This window comes from Cervus elaphus, chromosome 8 (genome assembly GCF_910594005.1).
Source record: "Cervus elaphus chromosome 8, mCerEla1.1, whole genome shotgun sequence".
NCBI classification, from domain to species: Eukaryota; Metazoa; Chordata; class Mammalia; order Artiodactyla; family Cervidae; genus Cervus; species Cervus elaphus.
In genome coordinates, this window is record NC_057822.1 from 280,001 (window position 1) to 306,531 (window position 26,531).

The following is a 26,531-nucleotide window of genomic DNA, read 5'->3' on the forward strand; positions in this document are numbered from 1 at the left end:
CAGAGCTCTGTTGAGTATGAAGCCCATTCAAGCCAGTTCTGAGAGATGGCGTTACTTTATTATTACATCATTTTGTTGAAAACAGACTCAGGGACTTCCCTGGTGGTCCAGTGGTTAAGAATCTGCATTGCCATGCAGGGGAGGTGGGTTCAATCCCTGGTAGCAGAACTAAGATCCCACACACCATGGAGTAACTAAGCCGGCGCAGTTCAGCGAAAGATCCTGCGTGCTGCAAGTGAGACCCGACGCAGCCAAATAAATAAAATTTTAAAAAAGAAAACAGAGTCAGGCCCGCAGCAGATGAGGAGTCCAGCCAGATCCCACCAGTGGGATTTTCCTGCCTTGTCCTTGTTACTCCATTTTGACTAACTCTAGTCCTCACACTCCAGCTATTCCTTGACCTCACGGAGACCTCCAGTCCATTTGTTCACCTGTCTTTCGTAAGACACTCATGTCCCCAGTTCCCTCCTGGCCCAGCTAAGACTCCTTGGCATATCTTTAAAGCTCTCCTTTGCAGATGCCCTTGACTCACTTCTCTTAACCCTGTTTTGGCCTAACCCTCCACCCGCTTTGTGGGGACCCTCAGAGCTACTGGCTGCCAGGGAAAGTCATGGGCGTCAAGTTAAATTGGTGCCCACAGGTCTACCCAGGGATCCCTCTATGTGTCTCTGATTCCTGCGAGTTTGCATCCTGTGAGGTTGACCACTTCATCCTCTTTCCTTCTCAGACTTTCACACTGACACCCCTGCTGGTCCCAGCACCCTAGTGCTGGCTGCCCTCTGGCTCTCAGTGCAGTCCAGGAGCCCTCGGCAGGTATCGATCACCCATTCTCTCCGCCTCAAATCACTGCCCCGCCCACACGCCACACCGTCTGCTTTCCCTCTTGTGACAAAGGAAGAACTGTCCCCCCAAGTCCAAGCCCAGCCGCTCCACCGGGGCTCTGTGCTCTCTTTCCCGTGTTGTCTGTGTTTCTCTCCCCAGAGTCGGCCCGTTGGTGTGGCTGTGATGCCTCTGGGCTCAGGCACTCTTGCCGGCATTGCCTCTCCTGTCTCCTGCCATGGGGTCCCCTCACCACTGGGCCGGGCCCAGCCCCTCCCGTCCTGACAACCCAAGCCTCTCCACCCTTGGAAGACCTTCTCCCGACCCCTGCTCCCTCCGCTCCTTGCTCACTCCTCTGCCCCCAACTTAGAGCTGTATCCAGCCTCTATTCCCCATCTTCTCCTGTTCTCCTGCACCGGTTCCAACCAGCCTTCCTTGAGACAGCTGTTGGCAAGTGGCCAGAAAGCTCAGAGTGATCCTCCGGCCCATCCTTGGCGGCCCCGCAGCAGGCACGAGGGTGCCCCCCTCTCCAGCCACACCCTCTCCTGACCCCCCACCTCCATGGCCGCTCCTCTTCCTCCTCCACCTCCTCCTCTGCTCAGCCCCAGAGCCAACCCACCGCTTGTCCCGGGCCCCTTCTCACCTCCCTTCTCCCCTCTCCCAGGAGGTCTCACCCCTGCAGCTGACACCCACACTTATGCCTCCAGCCCCGACTCTTTGCTGGAGCTCCTGACTGAATTTCCAGCTCCCGACCTGGTTGCCCACTAGGCATCTGAAGCAAACCAGGCAAAACGGACCTTGCGAACCAGAGTCCATCTTCCTTTCCTCCCTGTTTTAGAAGACGATGCAGTGGTCCACCCACCAAAGAAACATCCAGGTGCTTTCTCAGAGTCCTGCTTCCCCAACTCTTCCCACCAACCCCATCCAATCAACCAGCAAGTCCCCCTGGCCCTCTCTCTGACCTCCACTCCAGATTTAGCCCTCTCCATCAGCACTTCTGCTCCCGCTTTGCCCCGTGAGAGCCGTAAGAGCCTTCACCTTCTCCACCAGGAGCCTCCTCCCTCCCCCACCAGGAGCCTCCTCCCTCCCCTGCTGGGCCATCCACTCTGCACCAGCAGCACAGGGACATCAGGGCCCACTCAGGCTGTCTCCGTCTGCCCGGCTCCCTCCCTCCCGTCACCTTCAGGAACAGAGCCAGCCGCAGCCCCAGCCTGGGGGCCGTCAGCCCCCCGCACCCGCGCTCACTGTCCTCGGCACTCCGCTCCCATTACCTTCAGGAACAGAGCCAGCCGCAGCCCCAGCCTGGGGGCCGTCAGCCCCCCGCACCCGCGCTCACTGTCCTCGGCACTCCGCTCCCATCACCTTCAGGAACAGAGCCAGCCACAGCCCCAGCCTGGGGGCCATCAGCCCCCCGCACCCGCGCTCAGTCCTCCAGCACTCCGCTCCGTGCTGCTCCTCAAATGGCCAGGCCTGCTCTTCGTCCCTGCTGCCCCCCTCCCCGCTGTGCCTGGAACACTCATTCCCCAGATCCTCCTGAACCTCATCATCCAGCGCTCAGTTCGAGAGAGGCCGTCCTGGCCACCTCCCTGCTTCCATGCCGGCCACCAGTCACCCCCCACAGTCATCACCCCAATATCTGTATTTATTTAAGTGTCCAGCCTCTCTCCCCACGAGCGTGAGCACCACGGGGGTGGAGGCCACGGCGGCCCCGCTTGGGGCTCTGCGTCCACAGCACCCGCACTTAGTGGGTGCTCTGTAAACACCTGGGGGACGACGTCTACCTTTGTCACAGCACTCAGCACAAGATGCCTGGTACAAGCACTTACGTGTGGGCGGGCAGGGATCGGCCCGCCACTGACGAGTTATCAGGGCCTACCACATACTAGGGTCACAGTCGTTGCTGAGGGACTGAACACCTTGAACCAAGCAACTAGAACTGCTGGACTGAATCCTTGCTCTAACTTAAAGAGGAAGCCTCCAGTCCCCCAGGATAACAGGGAACATTTAACATTCATTCGATTAATGTGTTTACTTACTCTTCCATTCCCCGAAAGGTATTAGCTTAGCAACTACTATGTACCACCCACTGTTCTGAGTACTAGGGACACAGTGGTGAAGCCTGGGCTTCCCTGGTGGCTCAGATGGTGAAGAATCTACCCGCAACGCGGGAGACCTGGGTTCGATCCTGAGGTCAGGAAGATCCCCTGGAGAAGGGAATGGCTACCCACTCCAGTATTCTTGCCTGGAGAATTCCATGGGCTGAGGAGCCTGGTGGGCTACAGTGCACAGGGTCACAAAGAATTGGACACAACTAAGAAACTAACACTTTTACTTTCTTTCACTGGTGGTCCAGTGGTTAAGACTCTGCGCTTCCACTGCAAGGGTTTGATCCCTGTCTGGGGAACTAAAATCCCATATGTTGTGCAGCATGATCCAAAAAAAAAAAGGAGAGAGAGAGATGATTTCTCTGCCCTCGTGTAGCTGACATTCTAGTAAGTGAGACAGACTATTAACCCAGAACTCACAAGCTCTGAGAGCTGCTCAGAGCTGAGGTCTGGGTATCTAGAAAAGCCTGGTTACATGAAGAGCTGTAGACTGATCATTCATTCATTCACCCATGCAGCCATTTATTCCTTCAGCCACTAAGCATTCATCTCCTGGATGTCTACACTGTGCAGGCAGCTGGGGACCGAGATGGGATCAGCTGTCCCTGCCCTCAGGGAGCTCACAGTTACACGCAGGAAGCCCCCCAAAGGCCCTCACTCAAACCCAAGGCTGAGCGGCGGGAATGGCAGCACCCGCAATCTGTAGCTCTCTACACCCTCCTGTCCCAGCGGGACGGCAGAGTCCTCACCTGACCTAGAGGGAGGGCTCTGTGGTCAGCCTGGCAGGTGAGGAAACCCAGGGCAGGTAGCGGTTCACAGCCCCAGGCACATGGCCCCGGGCAGTCAGGACCTGAATCCTGCGGGTCTGATGCCGAGGCTCCTCAAGCACAGGAACTGTGATGATTTCCGGCGGGGTCTGGGGGCTGCACGGGAGCAGTGATGGGGCAGGTGGCCAGGAGGGGGTGTCTGGAGATGGATGGTTTAGGTGGGCGCAGGGATGGTGGGGAGGGAGGAGTGAGGTGGGCGGGTCTTGCGCCAAGCTGTGGAGTCTGAAAGGAGCGGTCTGGGGCGATGACGGGAGGGGAGCCTCTGCAGGATGCTCGTCCCGGCCTCCACCGTCCTGCCCTGGGCATTGGCTCCCATCACCCTTTCCGGCTGGGGGCCACCTGGACAGAAGCAGATGAACCGATGGCGTGGACACAGACGGGGCTTCCTGGAGGAGGCAGAGGCCAGGGAGGGTCTGAGGCTGGAGGAGGGGGGGCGCCAGGCAACCCCAAAGGCAGGGCTGGGCGGAGGCGAGTGGGCAGAACTGGAGACTCAGAGATGGGGGGTTACAAGGAGGGGAAGTGGGCAGAGGAGGCTGTGGGAGCTCCACCCAGCCCCCCAGACCCCCGTGGACCCCCGTCTGCTTCTGTCGCCCACAGTCCCCACCCCTCAGGCTGGGCTTCCACCAGGCAACTCCTGAGGCTCTTCTTAGACAGCTGCCCAAGGGAAACTGGGCTGAAACTAGCCGAGAAGCCATGCTGCTCCCAGCGGAGCAGGCCTCGCCCGTGACTGGAGGGGCAGGGCCCCAGCTACTGTATTTCGGGTGGGACACTCTGAGCTTCACTCTCATCCCAGAGTCCCAGGTGGGATCAGGCTGAGACCACCCCCTGCAGGACCACGGACATCCTCTCCTGGCTGCGTCTTCTCCACCCCGCTCTCTCCACTTCTGCAATGGTTTCCTCTGGAAGATTCCCTTCACATTCCAGTCACACCCAAATCCCAGTTTCAGGGTCGGCTCCCAAGGAACTGCTCTGAAGACAGCTGGCTCAGGCTCTGGTGCCAGACTGTCCAGTTCAACTCCCGAGTCCGCCCTTCATTCCTCTGGGCCCTAAACAAGTGACTTCACCTCTCCTAGCCTCCACTTCCGTATCTGTAAAACAGGCAACTGAGGGAGAGGGTTCTCGTTCCTCGGGAATTGTCTACTTGGATCCAAAACTGAGACCCAGGAGGCTTGGAGGGCCCTACTTTTGAAGAAAGCCGCTCAGAGGGTGGATGTGGGGTTGGGGGAGTGGACGCCCTCTTCAAAGCAGCTGAAACCAGCTCTGCTGTCCCAGTCATCAACCCACTTTTGACTCGTTGTTCAGCCGCTCAGTCGTGTCTGACTCTCTGCGACCCCATGGACTATAGCACGCCAGGCTTCCCTGTCCTTCATTATCTCCCAGAGCTTGCTCAAACTCATGTCCATTGAGTTGGTGATGCCATCCAACCATCTCATCTGGTGTGCCGGCCGCTCTTTCCTCCATCTGGGACTCTCTCCCCCCAAACACGGTTCACGCCTCACTCTGCCCATGTCTCTGCTCAGATGGTAAAACCTCAGTGAGGCCTCCCCCACCATCTCATTTAACAGGACACCCCCCCCTCTCTAGCCCCTCACCCTGTTTTACACCCATCACTCCACAAAGCATGTGTCTGTTTCCTTGTTCATGGTTTCCCCCTAGAACATGCACTCTGGGAGGGCTGGGACTCTGTCTGTTTAACTTGCCACAATGGCCCTAGCACCTGCCCAGGGCCTGGCACGTTCAGTTCAGTTCAGTCACTCAGTCGTGTCCAACTCTGCAACCGCCATGAACCACAGCACGCCAGGCCTGCCTGTCCATCACTAACTCCTAGAGTCCACCCAAACCCATGTCCATTGAGTTGGTGATGCCATCCAACCATCTCATCCTCTGTCATCCCCTTCTCCTCCTGCCCTCAATCTTTCCCAGCATCAGGGTCTTTTCAAATGAGTCAGCTCTTCGCATCAGGTAGCCAAAGTATTGGAGCTTCAACTTCAAAATCAGTCCTTCCAATGAACACCCAGGACTGATCTCCTTTAGGATGGACTGGTTGGATCTCCTTGCAGTCCAAGGGACTCTCAAGAGTCTTCTCCAAAACCACTGTTCAAAAGCATCAATTCTTCGGTGCTCAGCCCTCTTCATAGTTCAACTCTTCACATCCATACATGACCACTGGAAAAACCATAGCCTTGACCAGATGGACCTTTCTTGGCAAAGTAATGTCTCTGCTTTTTAATATGCTATCTAGGTTGGTCATAACTTTCCTTCCAAGGAGTAAGCATCTTTTAACTTTATGGCTGCAATCACCATCTGCAGTGATTCTGGAGCCCCCAAAAATAAAGTCAGCCACTGTTTCCACTGTTTCCCCATCTATTTGCCATGAAGTGATGGGACCGAATGCCATGATCTTAGTTTTCTGAATGTTGAGCTTTAAGCCAACTTTTTCACTCTCCTCTTTCACTTTCATCAAGAGTCTCTTTAGTTCTTCACTTTCTACCATAAGGGTGGTGTCATCTGCATGTCTGAAGTTACTGGTATTTCTCCTGGGAATCTTAATTCCAGCTTGTGCTTCATCCAGCCCAGCATTTCTCATGATGTACTCTGCATAGAAGTTAAATAAGCAGGGTGACAATATACAGCCTTGATGTACTCCTTTTCCTATTTGGAACCAGTCTTGTTGTTCCATGTCCAATTATAACTGTTGCTTCCTGACCTGCATACAGATTTCTCGGGAGGCAGGTCAGGTGGTCTGGTACTCCCATCTCTTTCAGAATTTACCACAGTTTATTGTGATCCACACAGTCGAAGGCTTTTGCATAGTCAATAAAGCAGAAATAGATGTTTTTCTGGAACTCTCTTGCTTTATCGATGATCCAGCGGATGTTGGCAATTTGATCTCTGGTTCCTCTGCCTTTTCCAAAACCAGCTTGAACATCTGGAAGTTCACAGATCATGTATTGCTGAAGCCTGGCTTGGAGAATTTTATGCATTACTTTACTAGCGTGTGAGATGAGTGCAATTGTGCGGTAGTTTGAGTATTCTTTGGCATTGCCTTTCTTTGGGATTGGAATGAAAACTGACCTTTTCCAGTCCTGTGGCCACTGCTGAGTTTTCCAAATTTGCTGACATATTGAGTGCAGCACTTTCATAGCATCATCTTTCAGGATTTGAAATAGCTCAACTGGAATTCCATCACCTCCACTAGCTTTGTTCATAGTGATGCTTCCTAAGGCCCACTTGACTTCACATTCCGGCAAGTCTGGCACATAGTAGGTGCTCGTTAAATATTTGATGTAAGAACGAAAGAATGAACATTTGGGTGCCAACTACATAGAGGAGTCACCAGTGAGCCAGGGGTAGCCGAGGGAGACTGTTAGAGCTCCAGATAGGTACAAATACAAAATGGTCTCTGCCCCATTTTTTCTCAAGTTTTTTTGTGCTGAACTCCAGCATGCCACAGGAGAATGGGACCCAAAGGAGAGAGAGGCCAGCAGAGCAAAGAGCAGACCATGACCTTTGGGTGCGGCCAGCTGAGCGCTGAAGAATTGATGCTTTCCAACTGTGCTGTTGGAGAAGACTCTTGAGGGTCCCTTGGACTGCAAGGAGATCAAACCAGTCAATCCTAAAGGATATCAACCTTGAACATTCACTGGAAGGACTGATGCTGAAGCTGAAACTCCAGTTCTTTGGCCACCTGATGCAAAGAGCCGACTCACTGGAAAAGACCCTGATGCTGGGAAAGACTGAAGGCAGGAGGAGAAGGTGACGACAGAGGATGAGATGATTGGATGGCATCACCGACTCAATGGACATGAGTTTGAGCAAACTATGGGAGACAGTGAAGGACAGGGAGGCCTGGCATGCTGCAGTCCATGGGGTCGCAAAGAGTCGGATACAACTTAGCAACGGAACAACAATAAGCCTCAGCCACGGGGGATGAGGGGAGGGTCAGATGGGATGGGAGAGGAAAGCTGTCATTCAAACTGGATGGACTAGACTTGTGTCCAAAAGAGGTGAGAGGGTTCTGTGATCTGCCCGAAGGGTGTTCCGGGCCGGCAGGTCGGGGCAGTTCAGTGAGACTGTTTGCGGCAGAGACTGGAGAAAAGGGAAGTGGGGTCAGGTTAAGCTGCAGCCCTTGGATCCAGAGCTCAGTGATCCGGGAACTAGGAGCAGTGAGGGCAGTGCAGGACTGTGAGGGCGGAGCCGGGTGCACCCAGAGCGTGCAACACACTGTGCTCCTTACCCTCAGCTCTGGCCGCGTGACCCTGGGCAAATCCTGCCCCTCACTGGGCTTCAGGCTGTCCAGGGTACAGAGGCCACGCTCCAGGCCCTTCAGAGTTGATGTTCAAACCAGGCGGGGGGCGAGGGGAAAACCTTCAGTGGGTCAAGCAAGCAATTTCCTAGATTGTATTTTAAAAGAATGAAACAGAATGGGGTAGAACAGAAAATATGAGAACCCACTGTACAATCAGTTTAAGTCTTATTTCACGAAGCCTCTTTTGAATTGGAAAGACACCCATGTGTGCACAGTAAGAATTTTCCATGTGTATGTCCTGGGTTATGATACAAGATACATTTATTCTTAAGGGTCCAGTCAAAAAAGTTTGAAAGTTGCCCTCTGAGGGTTCCCGCACCCACGAGCCGGAGCCTCCAAGGTGCAGGCCAGGTGATGCTGGCTACCGGCTGCCCCAGGAACTCCCGAGGGTGCGGGCTCCCTCCAGGCCCCAACCTGTCACCGGAAGCTGTTCGGAAACTGCAGCCACAGAGCAGGAACGAGGGGAGCGGGCAGGTGACGCTGAAGCCTGGAGGAGGTGGGACTCAGACAAGGCCATTTGTCGACGTGGTGCAGACCTGGACTCCTGCTCCCAGCCCCCCCCCCCAGCTTTCCTGCCCCCTAGCTCAGGAGAGGTGCAGATGCTTCTGCCAAAGCTGCCTTCTCCCCCTGAGGACTCTGGCCCTGTGATGTCATAGTCTGGTTGCCATGGAGATGTCAATAATGAACCTTCCCCGGGTGAAATCACAGGCTTCACCCAGCTGGGACCGGCGGCCACGTCACCACAGGCAACTGGAAAAACACAACCTTTCACGCAGGTGGGGGCGCTGGGGGACAGCCTGCGGAGACCCCCAGCCTACGCTCCTGGAGGTGCCTTCCTCCCCTACGGGAGCTGTGGGGCACCCGCTCTTTCCCAGTCCACAGCCCACTCCCCTGAACCCAGGGTCTGAGGTCCCTTCTCTGACTGCCCCTCCACCACAGGCCGGGCACAGAACAAGCCCGGGTCGCCGTGGCAGCATGGGGGGGGGCCTCCAGACCCTGAAGGGGGGTGCCGTCCTCTCCTTCCCTCCCCCCACCCCCTGCTTCCACCAGAACTGCTCAGTGCACCCAGGATGCTCCCTGCCATCCCATGCCGGCTCCTCACTCGCGTCCAGCCACCCAGGCGGCTGCTCCCGATCTTCCACCCTCTTGTGGAAAAGTTCCCACACTGCTCCTCTCCACTCGTGCCTGAGGTGAGGCCGCCATGTAACCCCCCGGAGTCCGCTCTCTGCCTTCCAGCCCCTGAGCTGGCCCTTGGCGGCCCGTGCCCCCAGCCATCAGTCAATGCCTGCCATCTGCCCCATGGCCTGGGGGGGACGCGGGTCCCAGGCTTCACCCTGCTCCCTCTCAGCGGCCCAGAGACGGTGAGGCTCCTCTCGAAAACACACAGGATCTGAGATGCAGCCAAAGCCCAAAGCCTCTCATGACACCCCCCCAGACCGTCTTGGGCCTCCCCCAAGCATCTCGGGGCCCCTGGGCTGAGTGCACGGGGTGGACCACGGCCATGGCCGGCCGCCAGGCTCCAGCCCTGCCCTGGAGACAACACAGTGGGCACGGCCTTCCCCCCACGGGCCTGCCCTGGGCATGAATCCCAGCCCTCACTCCCTGGGCTGGTGTGCCTGTGCGACAAGAGCCCAACTTCTCTGAACACCCTGATCTAGCCTCTCCTCCTCCAGGCAGCCTGCCTAGATCAGCCTCAGCTGCATTAGGCTGTTACCTTACCAGCAGCCCTACTGGGCATGGTCTAGCGTACAGTGATTTGCTTTCACTGTTGACTGACCACCTCCTCTGCTAGGCCTTGCCATCCATTATCTCCCATTTTATCTTAACAACAACTCTGCAGGGAATTCCCTGATGGTCCAGAGGTTAGGACTCAGTGCTTCCACTGCTGGGGGCCCAGGTTCAATCCCTGGTCAGAGAACTAAGATTCTGCAAGCCAGGTGGCCAAAAGACAGAGACAGAGAGAGAAACAACAGCTCTGCAAATTAGGCACTACTATGCCCATTTTGACTTCCCTGGTGGCTCAGATGGTAAAGCGTCTGCCTACAATGTGGGAGACCTGCATTCAGTCCCTGGGTCAGGAATATCTCCTGGAGGAGGGCATGGCAACCCACTCCAGTATTCTTGCCTGGAAAATCCCACGGACAGAGGAGTCAGGTGGGCTACAGTCCATGGGGTCGCAAAGAGTCAGACATGACTGACCTACTTCACTCACTCACTCACACCCATTTTACACATGGGGAAAGTGAGGCTCAAAGGGGTTAAGGTCACCTACTCGTAAGTGGCAGAAATGAGGCTCAAACCTGGGCCAGTCTGAGACTCCAGAGCTTGTGCTCTGACCGCTGACCAGTGTTGATCTCCTGAGAAGGTCCTCAGGCCGTTTTTCCAAGCGTGTGTGTCCTGCCTCCCCCACGAGACAGAACTGCAAGGACAGGGCGGTGTCTCCCGGCTCAGACTGCGAGCTTCTAAAGGACAGGGCCCCATTCCCGCTTCCTCAGTCTCTCCACGGTGCCCAGAGGGATTCTGCTCATGGGCTCTGCCAGGCCATGGTGAGACGGGCCGGGGTGCTGGGGATGGGGCGTCACAGTCAGGGGAGATGGAGAGGTCACAGTCAGGGGGGATGGAGGGGTCACAGTCAAGGGTCAGAGCACTGGGGGTGCTGGTGATGTAGGGGTCAGAGCACTGGGGGTGGGGGGATGGGGAGTCACAATCAGGGGGGATGGAGGGGTCACAGTCAAGGGTCAGAGCACTGGGGGTGCTGGGGGTGGGGGTTCACAGTCAAGGGTCAAAGCACTGGGGGTGGGGGGATGGGGGGTCACAGTCAGGGGTCAGAGCACTGGGGGTGCTGGGGAGGGGGGTCACAGTCAGGGGGGATGGAGGGGTCACAGTCAGGGGTCAGAGTGCTGGGCATGCTGGGGGTGCTCTGGGCAGCCCTCTTAGAGCTTGCAGCCCCTCCCAGGCATCATCAGGTGCTTGACCCTCCAGAAGGAACTCCTCAGTCTCACAACTCATAGCTCCCAGGGCACTGGACTCAGGGTGGGGCCAGGAGGGTGACGGGTGGTCTGGAGGAGTGGGCTGAGGCAGGAAGGGGCAGGCAGAGAGTTTCAGCCCCAGGGGCAGGAGATGGGCATGGAGAGACCTGGAGCTGCAGAGACGCGGGCAGACAGATTGCTCTGTACAGACTGTCACCGCGGGTGGCAGCAAAGCCAAACCAAATGCTAACACTGGCGTTTTTCCAGAGAGCTGAATGTCTCAAGCACAGGCCACATGCTCGTACCCCTCTCCAAGTGGGGACACAAGAAAGCAAAATGCAGGGGTTCTATGCTCAGGCTCCAAGATCATGCAGTCCTGGACTCAAATCCTGCCTCTCTGGATCCTGCCTGTGTGACCTCAGCCAAGACCCTTGCCATCTCTGAGCCCTATGCCCCCCTTTTAGGGTTGAATGGGGTCTAACAAGGTCAGGAGAGTGATGCTTCAGTCAGCTCAGGATAAGCACTCAAGACAACACAAAACAGCTCTGAGGAAAGGCGTTTGGTGCCTCCATCTGGGCCCAGTCACTTTCCCCAAATCCTCAGCTCCTCACATGTGTCTTTTCCTACAAGGCAGGATGGTGCTCAAAGCCCCTGTAGCTTCCCCTTTCCCAGCCAAGAGGGTCTGGATTAGCTGTCTGCACAGAAGCATAGTAATAAAAATTAAAAACCAAAGTGACAGCTAACACTTAGCGGGATTGCCACATGCAAGGTAGTGGTCTGAGTGCTTTACATGACTTAAGTCACTTAATCCCCTCCCAGTGTCCCTGGTGGCTCAGCTGGTAAAGAACCCGCCTGTAATGCAGGAGGCCTGGGCTCGATCCCTGAGTTGGGAAGATCCCCTGGAGAAAGGATTGGCAACCCACTCCAGTATTCGTGCCTGGAGAACTCCATGGACAGAAGAGCCTGGCGGGCTACAGTCCATGGAGTCACAAAGAGTTGGACATGACTGAGCGACTATCACTTTCAGTACCCCTAAGACATCCATGGCAGTATTATTCCCATTTTAGAGATGAGAACACCGAGATATATACACAAGGTTAAGTAACTCGCTGAGGTCGCAGAGCAGGCTGGCCAGCTCCAAAGTCACACTCCTACCCTCTCAGGCCTGGCTTGAGGGAGCTAACTGCTGCCCAGGGCTGGGTGGGGTGGCTGTCTCACATGCAGCCTGAAACCTGGGGTTTGGCTAGGGAGTTCCAGCCACATGCGGGCTCTGGGATGGGCATGGGCAGCAGCAGGATGCAGTCTCTGGCCTGGCTTCGGGCTGCTGAGTTGGGCACGTGGAGTACGGGGCTGTTGTTAGCAATTGATGCAGGTGTGGAGACTCCCAGGGCTTCCCAGGTGGCGCCAGCGGTAAAGAACCCGCCTGCCAATGCAGAAGACGTTAAGAGACATGGATTCAATTCCTGGGTCGGGAAGATCCCCTGGAGGAGGACATGGCAACTCAGTCCAGTGTTCCTGCCTGGAGAATCCCGTGGACAGAGGAGCCTGGAGGACTACAGCCCGTAGGGTTGCACAGAGTCAGACACGTCAGAGCAGCTTAGCACATGGAGACTCAGAGGCTCTTGGAAGCCTCGGGCTGGAGAGGAGCAGGCAGGCCAGCCCTGGGTCCCACGGCTGGCTGTGTGGTACAGAGGACAAGGGCACAGGTTCCGAAGCCGGCATAACTGCGGTCAAGCCTCGCTTCTGCTCTTTCTTAACCATGCAGCCCCAGACTCTATTTCCCTGTCTGTGAAATGCGGGCTGTGCAGTGCAGACCCCAGCCTGGCGAGTTGTGCCTGGAATGTGCCCACCAGCAGCTGGTGAGCCACACGCACTCTGGGAGGAGCAGGGACAGCTAGAGGGGCAGGTGGCCTCCACTCAGGGGTTCAGACCCCCAGAACCAAGCGGGCTCACCTGCTCTGTGCCTCTCTGTGCCTGCAGGCATGTTGGCACTGGGAGTGGGCAGACCCCCTCAGGAGGGCACAAGGTCAGAATACACAACGAGGAGCCCGAGCCTCTGCAGGAAGGGTGGAAGCCTCAGGGTGACCTCACACAGAGGGCATGGCAGAGGGTCCCAGCACCAGGTACGGGGGCGTCAGAGGACCCGAGCCCCTGCCCCGGTCCTGACAGCAGCACCCTGGTGTGCGGCTCACGGGCAAGTGCCCCTGGGGCTGGACCTCCGGCGGCTGGCACAGGACAGTCGAGTGTGCGGGAGAGTCACAGGAAAGGGAACACCAGGACCCCAACACCAGGAGCCTGCCCAGCCTTCCGGGTTTCTGGAGACACACCAAGGCCTGCTGGTTCTGAAGAAACTTGAGTCCTCTCTACTCTTAACAGTGCCTTCCCCTCTGGCCCGGCTGGAGGCCTCAGGGCAGACGCTGTGCTGGGCTCAGCGCCTCTGAGCGCCCAGCATGTACACAGTGGCTGGCACACATAAGTGTCAGGCTGACATCAGTTTAATGAATGAATAAATGCAAGAGCCTCACACAGCCCAACCCCCACCCACGATCCCACCCTCCTGAGACATCCTGAGCCACTTGCCTCCGGAACCCCCAGGTGGCCTGGTGAGCAGAGCCCTCAGGCACCAGAGGACCGGGAGGGGCAGCGCCCTTTCCCCCCTTCTCCCGGGGCAGGTCCCCTGGAGCTGGCCCAGCCCCTTCCCAAGACCTGGTGACCCCTCCACACCTAAGATCTGGGGTGCCAGGTGAGGCGGCAGCCCCCCAAGGCCATGCCTGGGATCAGTGGGTTTGGCTTCACACCGCAGAGAGGGAGCCAGGGTCTGTGCCTCCTCACCTGAGCCCAGCTGCTCCGGCTGTGGGGTGAAGGGACCCTGCACAGCCTCCAACACCTGCCCACACCGCGCCCCCAGGGCGGCTCCCGGGGGCTCCCTGGTTCCTCCCCCGGGACAGCCAGGGGTCAGGCACCAGCGGGCAGCAGCAGACAGCCGGGCGGAGACACAGGCCGCGGCTTCCTAGGGGCCCGGCCGTCTGTCCCCGCCTGTCCCCGCCTGTCCGCTGACCGGGCTGGGGTGGGGTGAGGCGCCTGCAGGAGTCGGAGCAGGGGGGGTGGGCGGGGTGGGGGGGGGCCTTCTTTAGACCCTCTTCATCCCCTTAACCCCTGCCGCGGGTGGGTTCAGGCACTCTGAAGACAGGGAGCGGGTACGCGGACAGCGGTGGGCCCTGTGCCTCAGGGGGCGTGGGAACGGGGGTCGGCTTGTGCCTCGAGTGCCCCGAGTCCCTCCGGAGAGGCCGGAGCGCGCAGACGCTCCGTGTCCCCCGCCCCAGGCAGGGATGTGCGGCCGCCGCCGGGAAGGGAGCAACCCCGCTTCCGCCGCCTGGTGGGGTGTGGATGCAGGCGGGGCACCGTGTCCCCCCAGGCGCCCCCGCAGGGCGCGTGGTTCCCCCCACCCCCACCCAGGCTCCTCGAGCGGTCGAGGGACTGCGCGCGACCCCGGCGCGGGCCCCCGTGCCCCCGGCACGGCCAGGGCCCCCTCACCTCGCGACACGCAGGAGCCCATCACGGGGCCGCGGGGCCGGGCCGCCGGGCGCTCATGTCTCCGCTGGCGCGGCGGGGCCCACGCGCGGCGCCGACGCGGACGAGCGGTGATGGGTCGGGTCCGCAGCTCCCGCCGCTGCCCGGGAGTCTGGATCGCGCCGCCCGCTCGCCTGGCGCCGCCCCGCCGCGGTCAGCGCGGGCGGGGCCCGCACCGGTGGCCCGCGCACCTGTGGCCGCGGCGGGGGCGGCGCTGAGCGCGGAGGTGGAGCGGGAGGTCGGATCCCGGGCCCTCGGGCCGCCAGGGCGCGGGGTGAAGGGCAGGGACGGGCGGCGGGGGCGGGGAGGCTCCAGCATCCTGCAGCGGAGCGGCGTGCAGGGTGGGCAGTGAACCGCTTTGCAGGGAAGAAACGGAGGTGCTCACACGCCTTGCCCAGGGCTCCTGCGCGGGGAGGGACGCCGACTTTTGCCCGTCAGCCCCTCACTGGGCGTTGATGGGCCAGGCCGGGGATGTAGACGGAGGGGATGGTGAACCGGCAGGTCAAGGTCACGGCCTGCGGTCGCCTCCGGCGCCTGAGGGCGGGTGACCCGGGCCCCTCTAATCACTCACACTCACCCTCTCACATGCCTACCCATGAACACACGTGCGTACAGTCGCACGTGCGAGCATATGCTTCACCCACACGCTCACCACCGCACACACCCACATTCACACACACTCGCGTTCACACGCAGTCGTGCTCAGACACACCCCAGCTCCTCAGTCAGCGGTCCAGCACAGCCCTTAGGCACGGAGTGCTCACTTTCGCCTCTTTTGGTCCATCCTGACACCTCCGTGCACCAGGCAGGGGGGGGGTGGCACGGTGCCCCTTTTATGAGTGAGGAGGCCAGGTTCCCTGGTGCCGGCCCAGCAGGGCTCTGAAGGATGAAGGCAGCTGGGGTGGCCGTGTGGTGGGGCTCAGGGCCTCCAGCCGGGCAGAAGCCGGGCCTGGGGCTGCCCGTGTGGGGGTGGGCAGTGGGGTGGGCGCTGGCATCTCCTCTTTCCTCAGGCCTGGCGCCTTCTCTGGAGAAAAGTCCTGGTGGGGAGAGACCCCGGCCAGGGGTGTCAGCACCACTGGTGAGAACGTGGGCTTGGCTCACACCCGCTGTGTGACCTGGGACAAGCTGCTTCCCTTCTCTGAGCCTCAGGTTTTTTTGCCTGTTAACTGGGGGTAGAAATCTTACCTCATGGGATTGCTGTAAGGATCAGTGAGATGATGTGTGCAAAATGACTGACCCGTAGTAGGTACTTAGAGCTAAAAATAGCAGTGATGGTGAACACAGGTGTGACATTTCCTCACAAAGTGAGAATGCTGAAGAACCTCCATGCAGTGGACGTGCGTGAAGCGCCTACTAGGTGCGGGTGTGAGCACAACAGATGCGCTGGTCCTGGGGTGCTCAAGGCCGTCCATGCCCTGCCCACCTCAGACCCTCAGCCCCTCCCCGCCGAGTCTGCTCTAGAGGGGAGCTCTGAGCCTCGCCCTCGTGTGGGGGTCCGAGCTCTGTGGCCCAGGGTGGGGGGGGGTCCTTTCTCTTCCTCCCATCACGGGGCACCTGGCTCCGGCTGGAGGGAGGGCTGTGACTCACCCTGACGCAGGACGCTGGGTCACAGCCGCAGAGGCTCCCGCTAGCAGCCCGGCTGCTCTGGGGGCAGAGGGGGTGTCAGGCTCATGGGAGAAAGGTGCTGGGGAGCCCAGGGCGCCCCTTCAGCCTGAGACAGAGGCCCACGGGGAGGCTGGGCAGTGTGCCACCACAGGCACTTGCTCCGCAGCCCAGAGACACGTCCAGGGTGGGGCTCTGGCCAGCCCGGCCTCAGCGTTCACGCTGGTCAGCTCTCCACTGACTGGTCCTCTCCTTGTCCAGACGGGAGCACAGAGAGGGGCAGGGGCCTGCCCAAGGTCACACAGACAGCTGGCGGCCGAGTGAGGGCTGGAACTCAGGCCTGCTGCCCGTCAGCCCAGCCCCGGCCCTCGGCTGAGACTGGGCCTTGCGGGGTGGGCTGCCCCCCCAGCACACCCACATTCACCTTCCCCGTCCTTGGAATTCTGCTGAAGCGGACAATTCCCAGACAGCGCCAATATGTGTGGCTGTCCTTCCCCGGGGGCAGGCTGTCCTCTTCCGGCTCAGCCCAGAGCCCATCTGCCTGGTGACCTTCCACCCCCCTGCCCCCAGCCATCCATGGGGGAGGGGGCTCCTGGTGGGGGAGGGGCCAGAGGAGAGTGCCTGGCTGTGCTTGTCACACTCTGCGTCCCACTCTCTCGACATGGTTTGGGGGATCCGGCCAGCGCCCCCTCTGCGTGGCCAGCCCCGCTGCTCCTAGAGGACAGTGAACGCCCACCATGCTGAGTGCCTGGCCCCGGGCTGGACGCAGGAGCGTGGAGAGGAGACGCTGCAGTGTGGTGGGAGAGAGGTCAATCACTGGGAGGTTAGGGATGACTCAGACTTGGTCCCGCCCAGGCAGTCCTGAGAGGGAGGTCAGCACAGTTCGGGGGAGCCACGAGCATAAGTAACTCAGGTCAGGGTGGCCAGCGGGGCACCCCCCACGCCAGCCATGGGTGGATGGGGAGAGCTGCTTCTGCCAAGGGTCAGGAGGACAGTGTTAAGGCAAGGGTGGCCCCGCAGTGGAAGTTTGAAGGTTAAGAGGGATGTTGGCAGGCAGAGATGAAGTCACGCTCCATGTCCACAAAGACTCGGAGGCAGGCTGTGACGGGCCCATGGGGACCGGGATCTATGACACCCAGGGTCCAGTGGGGGAGGATGAGACTTCAGACTGGAGGTGCCCACCTCCCAACCTCAGACATCTCCTCAACACTGGTTTTCTCAGGAAAGACAGAGCTGGATAAGCAGAAAGCTAACAGAACTGGAAACCAGACAGATCTGGGTTTACCTCCAGTGCTCAGAATGATACCTAGTAGACGCTCAGTAAATATTCATTGACTGAAGGTAAGAACGTGAGACCTGTCTGAGGCCACACGTCCGGAAAGTGGTTGCAGCCAGGGCTGTCTGATTTCACCTCTCCTTCATCCAGCAGATAGTTCCGGAGACCTACTACGTGCCCAGAGCTGTGGGGTGGCGATGGAGACAGGTTTCCATTCTCTGGGGAGGGAGAAGACTGGTGGGGGAGGTTGGCATTAACCCGATAATGGCCCAGGCAAATTGAGACTCACTGCCCTGGAAGGTTCTAGACAAGAGCTCTTGAGAGGGTAGAAGAGGAGGACTTGATCTGGTCTCTCAGGTGGAGGCAGCGTCCAGTGGAGATGACAGTGATAAGTCCCCAGATGGAAGGTGAGTGTGACCCGGCCTGGCAGAGAGAATGGCATGGGCGATGGTGTGGAGGAGGGAGGCAGGGTCCGACTCTCAGCAGGACGAGTCTGTGTTTCTTTTTCTGGAGGCAGCTCTTCTGCCACACTTGGCGGGAACAGGGGTGCACTGCTGTCCTCCCTGACCTGAGCTATTTCTGCCTGTGGCTCCCCTTGCCCTGCACCATCCCCCACCCCAGGCCTGGGTGGCTGGCACACAGAGGTGGGGGGGTTGGCGGTGAGCTGGTGGGGTGGGAGGGCTGGCCAGGCCGTGGGCCCGGATCCCAAGGTGCTGGGATCTCGTCTTCATCCAGAGAGCCTTGGGAAGCCCCATCCTCCTTCTCCATCTGCAAGCCAGACTCTTCCCTTCCAGTCACCTTTGGGGTGGGGGTCGGGGGCTGTCGAGGCCCAGGTGAGGCTCCCAGTACAGCTCCTTATTCCTCCAGAGGCCCAACCTGACCGGGGCGTCCTGAGGACCAGGGCTGGGGGCCTTCCTGAGACGCCTGGGCAAGAAGCCCACAGCTGACCTCAGATGGTGCCCGCTCTGCAATCCAGCTCTGAGCCCGGGGGCTTCTAGCTGGAGTGGGGTGACTAGAGAGAGCTCCCCCTACTCCCTCATGACTGGGTGGGACCGGGAGACAGAAGAGGGTAATTTCTGCAGGGGGCTTCCAGGTGACGGAAGAGACGCTGTGGTGGGCACCAGTGACGGGGGGAGGCCAGCCCCGGCCGGGGGACCTTCTGGCCTGGTGAGTTAGCGCCATTCACTGAGCTCATCTCTAAAGTGCCAGCCCAGGCCTGGCCTACAGTAGCTGATTCACGACAGGATCCGTTTCTCAGGGGTCCGAGGCTGGCACCCTAACTCTGCGGCAGGGAGGCGGCCCCCTGCAGGAACCAAGGCCGGTTATGGCTCCCCTGAGATGGGTCTCTGGGGCCGTGTGTGTCATGCGCCGCCTGACCACCAGGGGACAGCCTAAGACAGCCTCATTCTTCACTGCGGTCATTGGCCTGCCTCCTGAGGCCAATTTATCCAGAAAGTGCCGAGCTTGGCGACTCAGACTCACCCACTCTGTGAGGTTGTGCATCGTGTGTTCTGCATGAGGGAGCCCAGCCGAGCAGGACACAGAAACCATGCCCGTGCTCTGGTCACCGAGCCCCGGGCTCTGGCACGGGCTGGGTCTGCCCTAGTAAGGGCTACATTTTTTTTTTTTTTGGCTGTGCTGGGTCTTAGTTGCAGCATGTGAACTCTTAGTTGTGGCATGTGGACTCTAGTTCCCTGACCAGAGATCGAACTCAGGTCCTCTGCATTGGGAGCAGAGTCTCAGCCACGACCACCAGGCAAGTCCCAGGGTGCCTTTTTATTAGAACAAAGTTGTTATCTCCCTTCCAGGCTTCAGAATACAAGGCTGCATTGACCAGATTTGCACACAGTCTTCATTTAGGCCACCAGCACTCCTGAACTCACATTACCTGGTCCTGACTCCCACTGTACAGATGTGAAAACCGAGGCCTAGGAAGCCAACCAAGGCCATTTAGGAGCACAGCTGGGCCTGGAGCCCTGTTGCTGGAGGGACTACCTGCTCCACCTGCAGGCTTCAGGTGCCAGGTGCTACCTCTGGAGGTCAGGCCCTGCCTATGGGCCCCGGAGACCAGGGCTTGGGGCCTTTCCAGGAAGCCTGAGCGAAAAGGCCGCAGGCTGACCTCAGAGTTTTGCACCCTCAGCTCCAGGCTCGAGATTGGGGCGGGGGGGGGGGGGGCGGGGGGGCTTCCAGCTGGAGTGAGATGACAGGTCAGAGTCCCTTCCAGGTGACCAGCTGGACTAGACAGGGGAGGGACAGAGAATAAGCCCTCAGTCTGATGGAGGAGGAACAGTTACAGCACAGGGCACTAAGGAGGCACCAGCCCTGCTCTCGGAAAGCTTCCAGCCTGGTGTGTAAGCCGAGTGAAGTGTCTCCTGCATCAGGACAGGTGTCCCCCAGCTGTTTCAGGGGCAGGAGTTCTCATGGGCATCAGAGGCACACCCCCAGTGTGGGAGAGCCCCCTGATTTCAGTGGAGCCGTTGGTGTGGGCTTGGGGGGGTGGGGGCAGGTGGGTATGTTTGGGTTAATAACAGCAACAATGATAATCATGGCAGCTGAGACCTTCCCATGTGCCAGCTGTGTACTGATGGGCCTCCTGATGGGCCTGAGCTGTGGCCACGCTGCAGCAGCTGGGAGACTCCAGGCGTGCCCCTCCGTCTGGACCTCAGGGGCGATTAGGAGCCTGGCAGCTCCTGTGGCCCCGCAGTCTGCCCCCATTCCCGCCTCTGGATGTTTGCACAAACTGTGCATCCCCCTCGATTAGTTCATGTCCCCTGTATCCACCCCTCGAGTCTCAGCCACAGAGGCCTTTCCTGTGTCCCTCCTCATTCATGTCCTCATTCGTCAAGTATTGACCAAGTCAGCATCAGCAACGTGCTGTCTGCTCAAATGGTATACAGTTGAGAGTAATCAGTCAGGTCCCAGCTGTCTTGGAGATTAGAGTAGGTGTCAGCAAACTATGATCCATGGGCCAAATCCAGCCCTTGGCCATTGTTTTAAAACAAAGTTTTATTGAAACACATCTGTGTTCATTTGTTTACCTCTGGCCACCCTGCCTTACAATAGGCCAAATCCGGCCTTTGGCCGTCGTTTTAAAATAAAGTTTTATTGACACACATCTGTGCTCATTTGTTTACCTGTGGCCGCCCTGCCTTACAACAGAAGAATTGTGTTCTTGCAGCAAGAATCCCATGGCTCTCAAAGCCAAAAATAGTTGTTACCTGGCCCTTTGAGGTAAAAGTTTGCTGACACTTGGTTTAGAGTCTGGCAGAGAAGGCAGACATGAACAAGTCACTGGAATAAATAAATTGACAAATTGTGAGAAGTGTGAGGAGGGGCACAGCAAGGGTCAGGAGTTGAGACGCAGGGTGAGACGGTCACTGCTTCTTCTTCCCTCCCGCCCCTGAGTCTCTGAGCAGTCGGTGGGGGCAGGACATGGGCTGCATATGCAGCGCACTGGCCTGCCTGAAGGGCGGGCCTGGGACTGAAGTCTCCTCCTGTGCCTGTTCACAGCAGGGGTGGGGTCCTGCTGAAATGTGCAGTGAGGGGTCACTGCCTTCTCTCCCACATCACCCAGCCTCACAGCCAGTCATGACTGTTCTCACATCCCCCATCTCCCCGTCCCCTGGGAGGCAGGCAGAGCAGGAAACAGTGTTCGTTTTACACCCGGGACAACAGATGCTCGTTACATTTAATGACTTGGCTGAATCTTGCTGAGCTGCATGCAGAGATCTTGATGTCGTGGGAAAGCCCTGGACAGTATTTAGGACCCCAGGGTTCTAGCCCAGGTATCATTTGGGCAAGCCTGTTCCCCTCTGGGCTTCAGTCTGTTCATCTGTAGCTGAGAAGGTTGGAGAAAGGAGCTCTTTTCTGGATCTGCAACAGCACGCTGGGGCTCGCCCCGTCTGTCTCTGTAAAGTGGGGAGAGAAATGCTGAGCCCTCCCACACTCCTGAGGCTGGGCCCTGGCCAGGGAGATCACAGATGGGAAAGTGCTTTGAGCTTGCTGGAAGAAAGGGCCGCTGTAAACCCAGAGGGTTCCTAGGGCGGTGGGCCGGGCCTGAGCCGGGGGCCCCGGGGCTGCGTTCGCTTTGGCCAGCAGGGGGCGCTGTGGGGAAGCGGAGGCCGGCTTCGCCCTGTCTGTCTGAGGCCCCGCGCAGTGCGTCGGATGAAAGAGGCCTGAGATACCCCCGACCTCGGGGTGGGGCTGCGTTGGGGACTTGAAGCGAGCGATGGGCATCGTGGCAGGGCTGGGCAGGGGTAGTGACCCCGGGGCCGGGGGCCCACGAGGAAGCAAGAGGTCGGCGGTCTGGGCTGGACAGCCAGGCGGAGACTGTGGAGAAGCGTCTGGGCTGCGGGCCTTGAATCCCAGCTGTGCCACTCGCAGGCAGGTTGCCTCTCCGGCCTCGTATTCCCTGCCTGTAAAATGGGAATAATAACTGCACCCGCTTCTCAGAGCTGTTGTGAGAACAGAAAGAGCTAACCGTGGGTGACACCTTAGAGCAGGTCCTGACTTGGGCCAGTTTCTTAAATGTTGCCGTTGTGACCCGAAGTGGACAGCTTGCACCTTGACTGGTGAAGCTGGGTTCGTGTCCGCTCAGGAGCAGAGTGGTGAGGGCAGGGCTGAGGGTGGGCCGCCTGGAGAGGAAAGAGAGGCTGCCTGCGGCGGAGGGGGGGGGGGGGGCGGTGAGACATGGGAGGATTGGAGGAGGAGGCACCCGCTGCGCCCCAAACCCAACTCCCTGCTGAGTCACCCCCTCCCAGCTCCTTCCCCAGCTGTGTGCTCTTGGGCATGTCTTTGGGCCTCTCTGAGCCTCAGTCTCCTCCTCTGTAAAATGAGGCAATAGCTTCTGCATCACAGAGCTGCAAGGATTCCTTAAGACAGCCTGACTCTGGGACCCCAGTCTCTTCCACTGTGACCCCTCCAGTCTCATAGGGGAGTGGGTCTGGCTCTGGGACCCCAGCCTCTTCTGTTGTGACCCCTCCAGTCCCATAAGGGGGTGGGTCTGGCTCTGGCCCCACAACCTCCCAGGTTGTTTGTCTAGAAAACCAGCTAAAGAGGAAAACCCCCAACACAAACACAGCCCAGCTGGTCTCTGCAGCCCTGCCCAGCCCTGCCCTGCCCACTCCTGCCCTCGCAGCCCAAGAAGCAGGTGGGGTGAGTCGGGGGAGAAACAGACGCTCTGGGAAAGTGTTTCTTCCCAGTGCAGGGAGTGGCAGGAACCAGGTCAGGGTAGAGCTGACGGAAGGGCCCCCAGGACTCAGCTGAGGGGTGAGACGCTCCTATTCCAGCAGGGACAGTGGGCAGCAGAACCCACTGGGATGCTGGTTCAACAAGCAGGTTCCAAGACCCTGCTGCCTGCCCACCCACAAGTCCTGCCACCCAGGTCCTAATTCCCTAGACTCATGATGACCTCAAGCCCTGGGGGATCCAACAGAGGAGGCCCAGCTCGGCCTGCTGGGAAAAGCAAAAGCTGATCTGGGGAGAGGCTTGTGGCGGGGTGAGAGCAAGTGGCTCTGGGCAGGGTCTGTCTGGGGACAGAGGGCTCTTCCAGCAGGCTAGGAGGCCCGAGGCGGTGGCAACCATGAGATAAGAAAGTCAGAAGTGCAGGGAGGCAGGGGTGCAAGGAACAGGCAGGCAGAGGGATGGCAAGTCACTTCTGTTAACAATTAAAGTTCTCAGGATCCTGCACCTCACTGGGCGGGGGTTTCCATACATTGTCCTTCTGGTCCTCAAAGCTTAGGAGCTTCCCAGGTGGTTCAGTGGTAAAGAATCCACCTGCTGATGCAGAAGACACGGGTTCGATTCCTGGGTTGGGAAGATCCCTTGGAGGAGGACACAGCAACCCACTCCAGTATTCTTGCCTGGAGAATCCCATGGACAGAGGAAGCTGGTGGGCTACAGTCCAGGGGGTCGCAAAGAGTCAGACACAACTTACCAACTAAACAGTAACTAACCTAGTGGGAGTGGGGTTGTTTTAAGGACCTTTGTACCGATGAGGAAACTCATAGACATGAGTGCCGGAGTCCCGTATCCCATCTGCGCAGGAGAGCAAAGAGGCGGCTCTCCATGTCAGGAGGAGGAGACAGGAGGCAGGAGGTGAGGATGGGTCACTGGGGCTTCGTCTAGGGCTGATCCTTCTGGGGACCCTGAGCTTCAGAGTTGAGTGGCTGAGACACTTGCAGGTCTGGTGGGGGGCAGGGTGAAGGTCATGGCTGACCATCACCAGGGTCCGTGCCTCTAATCCTGGAGGGCTGGCGAGGAGGCAGGGGTGTTGTCAGGCTCTGGACACTGACCCTGAGGGTAGACACGGCTACCCCCAGGGAAGCCTCAGCGACCCAGCGGAAAGCTGTCTCCTCGTCCACAGACACCTGCCCTGCTCTGAGGAAGAGCCTCCCTGGGGCCTGCTCTCACAGAAACCCCCTGCGCAGACCCTGCTCCATGGCAGAGTCGGGCCAGGGGGCTCTGGGGCCCATCCTGGCGCGCTGTCACCTGAAGAGTGTGGCCACATCCCCTCTCCCCGCCACTGGGTCTGGCTCATGGTCAGGCCCTGGGGCCCAGGCTTTGGGTCGGAGAGCCTGGTCCAAATCGAGAGACAAATAAGGGACTGTCATGGCTGAGGGCCCTGTAGAGGGGAAGACAGGCGGGGGTCAGGAGTTAACTCTGCAAGATGCTGGGCTCCCAGGCTTGGGAACCCCCAGGCTCGGGACTTGTCACACGGTTCTTGGTCCCAAGGTGGCTGGGCCATCTTCAGCTTTCATTTCTCCCTTCCGCCTCAATTCACTTGTTTTCAGTTCCTCTTCCCACATGGCCCTAACCCTCGGTCCCACTGCCCCCCTGGGATCCGCAGACTCGGGTCACCACAGGCCAAGTCCCTCTGATCGGATCTGAACCAACATGCCTCTCGTGCTCAACCCCAGTCTGTGACATGGGCTGCTGCGTGGGGCTGGCACGGGGCGCAGAACTCTGAGCAGCAGGAGGAAGCAGAGGGGGGCCGGGCCGCGGAGGGGGGCTTGGCTGTGGCCGTGCGCTCACCTCGCTGGGCGCCAGCTTCTGCGATGTTTGTGAGGACGCGCGCTCGGTGCTCACGGAAAGTTTCTCTTATCATCGTGGGAGAGTGGCCTCCCATGACCTTGTCTCACCCCTCATTTCTCACGAGGGAACCCGAGGCTCGGAGAGGGCGTCGCCCGTCCTGGGTCGCCGCACTCGGCGCTGGTGGGAGGGCCTCCCCGGGTGGGTCCCGCAGGCCAGGCCCCATTGTGTGCTCCCGGCAGGAAACCGCTGCGCTCAGCAGCACGGCTGCGAGAGTGAGCCTGGCTACGTGACCCGCAGCCCCGAGGCTGAGCCGGGCCCCGCGGCCGAGCAGGTGCGGTGGGCACTGCGGCGGAGACCTCCCTGCCCGGAGGCGGGAGTGCGCGGAGCTGAGGCCTCGATGTCCTGCCCCCCAGGCCTGCCTGCCAGGAGGCAGCGTGTCGGCTCCTTGCTTGGTGGGGAGAGAGCGTGGGTGCCCAGCAGGGCCGGTGCACCCCTGCGCCCCCGGGAGCTTTGCACAGACCCCACACCCACTTACCAGCTCTGGTTTCCAGGGGCCTGGGGGTCTCCAGGGGGAGGGCTCAGCCCTGGGCGGGGCCCCTGCTGGACTGCCTACCTGGGACCTGAAGCAGCGTGAGGGGTCTCCTGGCGACTCATGAGGGACTGGTGCCCCCCTCACTCTGGACGCAGGGCCGGGAGGAGGCCTCAGGCCCAGCTGGTTCGTGGCCTGGCCAGTCACCACAGGGAGGGGCTGGAGACCAGCACATCACCAGGGAGCACAGGGGAGCCACTGACAGATTCAGCAGAGGGGCGGGAGGTGGTCCGATGTGGCTTCTGGAAGGGGCAGACTGAAGGCCGCAGATGGGGCGGCGGCTGGGGTCTGGAAAGGGGGTGGGCGGGCTTGGCAGGGGTCGAGTGAGTGGGGATGACGTGGGGGCACCAGGTGGGCTCCCTGGGGTCCGCTCCAGCCCCTCCTCCGAGGCTGTGTGCTGATGGTGCCTGAAGTCCCTGCACCTTGCTCTTTGCACATAAAGTGAAAGTGAGGTCAGAACTGGGCCAAAACAAATCCCCTCCCCGTCTCTCTCTCTGGACGGCCCAGCATCAATGCCCCAGCCAGAGGACACCTAGACCAGGGCGATGGAGGCCCACGGAAGCGGGGAACAAGCACAGGGTGGGAGGCAGGGCTCCAGCCTGGACAGCAGAGGGGCGGGGAGGAGCGGTGTCCCCGGGGGCAAGGACCGAGAAGCCCAGGTTCTGAGCAGAACCTCACCTGGGGGCGGGAGCCTGGGTGCCAGTCCGCGTCACTAGGGAGCTAGCCGTGCAGCTGGGACCCTTTGCTGAGGAAAGTGAAACGGGAAGGTGGCTGGAAGGGAACCTCTGTCTGGATGGTGAGACACCCCTCCGAGGGGGCCAGCTGCAGCCCGGGAGTACGCTGCGGGTCGGTTCTCCTGCAGCTGCCACACGTCCAGGCCCCAACCCGAGCCCCTGCCTCCCTCCTCTGCCCTCTGAGAACAACAGTAACGGCCACAGGCCTCGCTTCTCCCAGCTCACCGTGTGTCTCCCTGGACTCTCTAAGCCCCAGCTTCCTTGTCTGTCAAATGGGGCTTGCCTCATTTGACACTTGCCTCAGAGGCCTGACGAGAGGAATAAATTAAACCATGCGTGGCAGACACGAATTGCCTGGCACAGCTGGCTGATGTGCCAACTCATTGGTAAGACCCTGATGCTGGGAAAGATGGAGGGCAAGAGAAGGGGACGACAGAGGATGAGATGATCGGATGGCATCACTGACTCGATGGACATGAGTTTGAGTAGACTCCAGGAGTTGGTGATGGACAGGGAGGCCTGGCATGCTGCAGTCCATGGGGTCCAGAGAGTCAGACATGACTGAGCAATTGAACGATAACAACAATCTGACTGCCGGTGTGACATCGTATGGCCTCACATGGGCCCTGAGAGGCAGATATACTTTGCCCATCATACAGAAGAGGAAAACTGAGGCTCAGAGAGGTTGAAGTCGTTTGC

General features: G+C 59.4%; 1 protein-coding gene and 1 non-coding gene across 4 annotated transcripts in view; one reads left to right on the forward strand and one right to left on the reverse strand.

The window, feature by feature from the left end:
* FAM131C (family with sequence similarity 131 member C) overlaps window positions 1-14,789 on the reverse strand; it is a 23,882-nt gene extending 9,093 nt beyond the window's left edge. For 2 of the 3 annotated variants that reach the window (XM_043908898.1, XM_043908897.1), the window contains exon 1: window positions 14,564-14,781. In XM_043908898.1, coding sequence (XP_043764833.1) covers window positions 14,564-14,585 — 22 coding nt within the window. In that variant the 5' untranslated portion in view covers window positions 14,586-14,781. Of the gene's footprint in view, window positions 1-14,563 lie in introns of all 3 variants that reach the window. The other variant, XM_043908899.1, reaches the window with a different exon arrangement.
* TRNAG-UCC lies at window positions 9,906-9,978 on the forward strand. The gene has a single exon. It is a non-coding gene; the product is annotated as a tRNA-Gly (tRNA).
* Window positions 14,790-26,531: the final 11,742 nt, after the last annotated feature.